At 36.0% G+C, this 6,628-nt stretch overlaps 1 protein-coding gene across 5 annotated transcripts in view; it reads left to right on the top strand.

Annotated features, from left to right (window-relative positions):
* LOC107681460 (arf-GAP with SH3 domain, ANK repeat and PH domain-containing protein 1-like) overlaps positions 1-6,628 on the top strand; it is a 109,870-nt gene that overhangs the window by 55,934 nt on the left and 47,308 nt on the right. For all 5 annotated transcript variants that reach the window (XM_016477766.1, XM_016477763.1, XM_016477765.1 and 2 more), the window contains exons 2-3: positions 2,054-2,126; positions 3,659-3,804. In XM_016477766.1, coding sequence (XP_016333252.1) covers positions 2,054-2,126; positions 3,659-3,804 — 219 coding nt within the window. The remainder of the gene's footprint in view (positions 1-2,053; positions 2,127-3,658; positions 3,805-6,628) is intronic.

Below are 6,628 nucleotides of genomic sequence, written 5' to 3'. Positions count from 1 at the left end.
GCGATAATGACAGCTGTTTGCATAGCTTCTCAGTGAACTACGGCTCTGTGAAGTAAATGCTGCTCTATCTGAAAGCATGTGAAAATACCACATTTAATAACATATTTTTACTGTAAAATCACTTCATAATGTCAGTCGAGGGTTTGAAATAAATCCTTCTGTGAGATGATGTGGCTTCTTACACAGAATAAGGCACGCAACATATTTCATAGTATTTAAGCAGTGATAAAGGCATTGCATTATAAATATACTTTATTTTAATGAAAATTATAATAATAAGAACTCCGATAAACCGTATATTGCCGTAGTCGTGTGTTTATTAGTCACGTTGAATCAATGAAAGCAGTTGAATCTTCTGTTTATTCAGCTGCAGCGATAGGCATTTCCTGGATTACTTCTTCGGGGCATATTTGGAGTTTTAGCGTGAGAGCGCCCTCTGGCCTTCGGATGGAGATTTACTGCTGATCACAGAACCGTGCTTCACTGAAAGATACGCATGACAATCGCAGCTTCTGTCGAATCGCGATCTCGATTCCATTTCGATTTATCGTGCAGCCCTACTGCATTCTGTCAGCAATGTAACGCGGCAGTAACGTATAGAGACCTCGACTTGTAACTATACTTTAATTACTATTTTGAAAATTATAATGTGTTAAATTACTCCGTTACTAAAAAGTAATCAAATTACAGTAACGCATTACTAAGTAATGCGTTACTGCCCAACACTGTACACTACCATTTAAAAGTTTGGGTTATGTTTTTGAAAAAAAGTTATTGCTTATGCTCACTAAAGCTGGATATATGTGATAAAAAATACAGTATAAATGGTAATATTGCAAAATAATATTACGTTTAATTTGTTTTCCATTTTAATATATTTTAAAATGTAATTTATTCATTTGATGGCAAAGCTGAATTTACAGTAAAATACTGGCAACTAAGACAACTACTACTGTAAGAAACATTTACAGTATAATACTGTTAATACTCTTATTCATTTCACGTACAGTATCCTAATGTATTATTGTGTGTTTTTACTAGAGCCCGACCGATATGGGTTTTTTGGAGGCCGGTACCGATATTAGGGAGTAAAAAAAGACCAATACCGATATATCAGCCGATATTCTTTATGTGTAGGCTATACAGTATAGTCAAAAGTTTGGACACACTTCCCATTCCTGTGTCCAAACATTTGACTGGTACTGTATATAGAATACAGTATATAGCTTACATAAACAGAATATATATATATACAGGACGCGACAAAGCGACCGTTGAAAATAATTTGAACTTTGTACATCATGAATGAATTAAATGATTTTCTGAATGAAATTTTCTTCAGCAGGAGAAAATGCTGATTAGGTTGAATAAAACCAAAATTCAGATTAGGAACTGTTAATGCCTTGTGGCCTAATTAGTGCAACACAACTTTTCTTCTGATTAGTTAGTGATTTTGCATAATTTTCTGGTTTGATTTGTGTTCACTGTCTGTTGAGGAGAAAATAAAGGAGAAAAAATAGTGAAAACATAATGTATGCACAAATGCGCAAATTAAACTGCTCGGCCAATGTATTGCCCTCATGTTAGACCATGTCTTCATGCATTACTGCAGCTCAAATGGTTACTTTCAAATGTCGGTGCTACTAAACAGCATGTGTTTTTTTTTGAGGTAGCTGGCTGTAGATGTGTTTGACAACACAACTAGCTTGCTCAACAAGATCTCACCAAACTGTTGCTCTGCAGTTTAATGCCTGATATAGTGCCCCTTGTGGCAGTGCTGAGTGAAAGCATAGCATTATGAAATGTGCATGAAACTAAGCTTTGCACTAGTGTAGAGAATGTTAAGTGGTTGAAAGAATTGGAAATTGGTATGGAGTCAGTATAGCCTTATTCTGTGCATTGTACAGTACCGACAGAGTTTGTTAGTGGTTTATGTATAAGTGGCTTTATTTATTTATTTACCAATATAGTTTCTAGTATCAAATGTTCCTGTTATGCCGCATATCATGATTGTACATCTTCAGTGTTTCATCTCTGATCTGTTTGTCCACAGGCTTTGGATCAGGACAGAACCTCATTGCAGAAGGTCAAGAAGTCAGTGAAAGCCATTTATAACTCCGGCCAAGGTATGTACACAACCACATGCACACAAATGCTGTTTTTGTTGAGGCTGTAATACAAATAAACACACTTATTAAATTCATAATCACTTATATTTTCCAGGCAGTGTCATGTACAGTGGTGTGAAAAAGTGTTGGCCCCCTTCCTGATAACTGCATGTTGCGTTCACTTGTGTTATCTTTTACTAATATTTAAATTTGTTTGATGATCTGAAACATTAAAGTGTGACAAACATGCAAAAAAAAATAAGAAATCAGGAAGGGGGCCAACACTTTTTCACACCACTGTATATGGTAGTGTGCTGTATTTTTAGTGATTTAAAAATGAATTTGCTTGTAATAATGTTAAAACAAATGGCTAGATTACAGTTAGCATCAACATGTTTCTGGCTGATGCCACACCAGATAGTTTCATCCACCCCCACAAACACCTACCTACCTAATCTCTTTCACAAACTGTACTGTATAGATGCATTCTATGCTCAGGTGTGTGTTTTTTCCCATATATTGTTCTATTGAAATGAAGCAGGATCCATTTTTATTATACAGAAACATATGAAACTGTATGTTGGAATTTTTTTAAGGGGGATTTTTTTTCCTCTTAATTGGCTAAACATGCACAGTTATTGATTGTGCCAATAAAACAATATAGGTTTTATTTAAAAAAAAAAAAAAACTCTCCCAATATGTATGCATATTTGTTTCTTTTACAGTGTTAGTTTTTTTTTATTAATGCTGTTACTTTGAACTTTTTATTCATCAAAGAAAAAAATCCTTGAAATCCTGAAAAAAATTATCATTGTTTCCACAAAATACTAAGCAGCACAACTATTTTTAACATTGAAAATAGAAAATGTTTCTTGAGCACCAAATCAGCATATTAGAATGATTTCTGAAGAATCATGTGATACTGAAGAGTGGAGTAATGGCTGCTGAAAATTTTGCTTTTCATCACAGGAATAAATTACATTTTAAAATATGTTATAATAGAAAACAGTTATTTTAATTTATTCACATGTATTCAAATAAATGCAGCCTTGGTGAGCATAAGAGACTTCCTCAAACAACAACAACAAAAAAATCCTCCCGACCCCAAACTTTTTAATGGTAGTGAATATTAAAATGTATGAATTTAGATTGTTATAGCACAATGAGATTTATTAATACATAAATACATTATTTGTCTGATTAATCTCTAAAATTCTAATGGAAATGGAAAATGCATAGAATGTTTAATAGAATGACCCCCATTATAAAAAAAAACCCACCCTGATCATGGTTACATTAACAGAAAAGTTGGTGCAGAAAGTCTGAGGTTGCAATTTGATAAAAGCAAACATTCCTTGAGTACAAAATTATTTGCACTGACGAATGATGTACATTAATACCAGGGAAATTTACCTAGGAAGTGAATGATTTCATGCTGTCTTCAAGGAATTAGACAACACGCTACCATAGAGTCTCGAGCAAGGATGTGTACTCTTCACATGCATGACGTTCATTTGTTTGAATTGTGTTCATTTGTGCTCTTTTATCAGATCATATTCAAAATGAGGAGACGTACGCCCAGGCTTTGGATAAGTTTGGCAGTAACTTCATCAGTCGGGATAATCCAGATCTGGGCACGGCCTTTGTTAAGTTCTCCACTCTGACTAAAGAGCTCTCCGCCCTCCTCAAGAACATGGTGAGTCCTCCATGTGAACATATCTTCAAGCGAGAATGAATGGACACCCAAGACTGAATGGATTTAAAAGTGTGTCTCTTTTCTAGGATAGATCCTGTGAAGTCATGAGTTGAACTGTCAAAACACAGATTGTTTTGGTTTGTGTTGAAGCCCAATGTAAGGACAGATTTAGGGATTTACAGCATATAAGATCTCTTTAGAGCGTATCAGCCTGTGAAAGGTGTTAAAGAGCTCAAAGTGTGTGTGCTTCTACACAGGTTGTAGAGTGCTCTGCATTGGTGTTGGAGGCGGATGCGTTCAGAGGACAGAGATGTGTGAAAATTGTGTGTCTGGCGGATGTGTGAGTGTGAGTGAGAGGGGCTTTTGTAATCTATCCTGCTCTCTCTTCCTGGCAGAAACGTGGAGATAGAGCCATAAATTTTGAGTGTAGGAGTTGCAGTAGCTACAGCGTGTCTCCCTTTCACCCCTCACATGCACGCAAACATACACATTCCTAAATCACTGTGTGAATGCTGGTGAGCGCTGCGGAAGGGAAGTCATATCTGTGTGAGCGGAGGCTCACTGCTCCAGCACTACACAGCTGCTCAACGTGTGCCGAAAAAAAGTGGGAATGTATTATTTTCATTTTTATTTCACTTTTTATCAGTGCGCTGTCTAAATTTAAATTTTCAAAGTGCTTTCAACCGACTGTTAACCAGATGTTGTCAACGAGAGAAGCTTTAAGGTCTTCCTGCGGTTTTCCAGCAAAATAAAAACATCATGATGTTTGAAAATGTAGAAATTAAGACATATATGGTATACTGGTATACTCTGCATATATGGTATACTGGTATACTCTGGTCAATTAATGTCATCAACAAACATAATGAAAACATCTTCTTATACTTTATAAATAGGCCTACTGTGAGAGTTCCATAGTACACTGATAATATCAGATGTAGGGATGTTCATTTCGGTTATATTTCCTAACCGACAACCGACGCTCATTAACCGATTGTTAACCGTTAACCGACAAGATATTTTAAATTAGAATTGAATTAAATTAGAAAGGATAAGTGTCTGTGACCCGTTAAAAATACATTTTTACAATATCATCAATCAATACAATAACATTTGTTTCCCGGGGATTCATTTTACATGCGCAAAAAGCAGCAAACAACAGAAAATCAGGATTCTCATGGTCATATCACATCACGCACCTGCAGCACTTCTGCGAGCGGAGAAAAACATAATAAAGCTAGGCTGTATATACAGTATATATATATATATATATATACAGTGTATATATATATATATACAGTGCACAGCATAAATGAGTACACGCCCTCTGAAACTTAACAAATTCAGCAATTACTCTTTGCTTAGAAGACATGTTATGGTTTTTTAGAGATATAATATTCCAGCAAGTCTGCTTGATCCATTACCAAAGAAGAATGTTAAAATTATTCAAGAAAATACCATTTTCTTATCAAAGTGATAAAATGTTGTGTTGCAAAAATGAGTACACCCTCCTGAAAGTTACAAAATAAAATAAAAAAATAAATAAAAAATTCTGGTGTAAGGTTAAGGCAAGAATTGATCAACAGGTAGGTATGTTGAACCAAAACTGTTAAAGGGAAGTAATTTCTTGATAATTAATTGTTATATGGCCCACTGAATCATACTCAGACTTAATGCTGACAATAATGAAACCACTTGAGAGAGAACTGTCAGGAATAAGGCTCCTGAAATAATCAGGTATTCACTTTAAGCTTTCATTTAGTGATGAGTGAGTTTTTGCTAGAAAAAGAGCAGGATAAACACTGTGAAAGTGTCTCAGAGCCGGCAAAAGCTGTGAAAAGAGTGACACTTTATCTCACAGAGTAAGATGCAGCATGCAGAAGTGACATGCATGGTTGTTTATCCACACCAGAACTACCGACTGTAGCCAAAGTACAATAAACTAATTTAGCTTTTTCCAAGGCCCATATTTACAAAATATAGACTTCTGAGAATCCATACTCTGGTCTCATGAGATTGAATTCACACACCACTGTGTGATGTAATACAAAAATCTGAAACTGAAGGTGCTACCCTCTTCTCATTCCCTGCATTGTTGGGCTTTTTTTTAACATGATAATGAAGATATTCATTCTCCTGAGGTGCTGCACAGATCCACTATAATGATACACATCCGATTTCTTTCTCAGCTGTTTACATTAATTTAAAACATAACTGACTGCATTTACGAGAATGATCGTAGAGACGGGTACTATTGACATAATTCAGTGTGTTTGTGTCTGTTCAAACATGAGGAGGAAATGCGAAAGACGAATCAACTCGGTCTGAAACGCGTCTCTCTGTGTGTGTGCGCCATAGACTGTATAAAAACATGGATGTAGTGTTGATGAATTACAGTTTAAGTCACTTCCTTGTTGGCTTCACGAGAGAGAGCAGGAGGTTGCCGCTTGGTGTGCGCGCACTTTGCACGTGTGCGGCAGAACTGAAGAGACTCTGTGCGAGATGCGGCTTGTGCGGGTGCTTCAGGTGTGTGTCAGACAGCAAGACGAGACAGCAAAGAGTTGTTTTCTGCAACTTATTGGACTTAATTACACTTTTTAATTCTCTGCTATATGCATCGACTTAAAACTTTGAGCTTTTGCAACGTTTTGATAGAGGTAGCCTATTATTAAAATGATTCAGATATCGCATGCCTTTTCGATATGCATATTGCGATATTTACAATTGCAGCCCTACGGGAAATGCTGGCATCGTCACATTTTTTCAAATGTCAGCACCGACATCGGTACTTTTGACAACATTAGTGTGCAAGAAACACATGGAG

The sequence above is a fragment of the Sinocyclocheilus anshuiensis genome, unplaced genomic scaffold (assembly GCF_001515605.1).
Source record: "Sinocyclocheilus anshuiensis isolate Anshui unplaced genomic scaffold, SAMN03320099.WGS_v1.1 scaffold1924, whole genome shotgun sequence".
NCBI classification, from domain to species: Eukaryota; Metazoa; Chordata; class Actinopteri; order Cypriniformes; family Cyprinidae; genus Sinocyclocheilus; species Sinocyclocheilus anshuiensis.
Note: the sequence above shows the minus strand (reverse complement) of the source record. Positions and strands in the feature narration are given on the sequence as shown.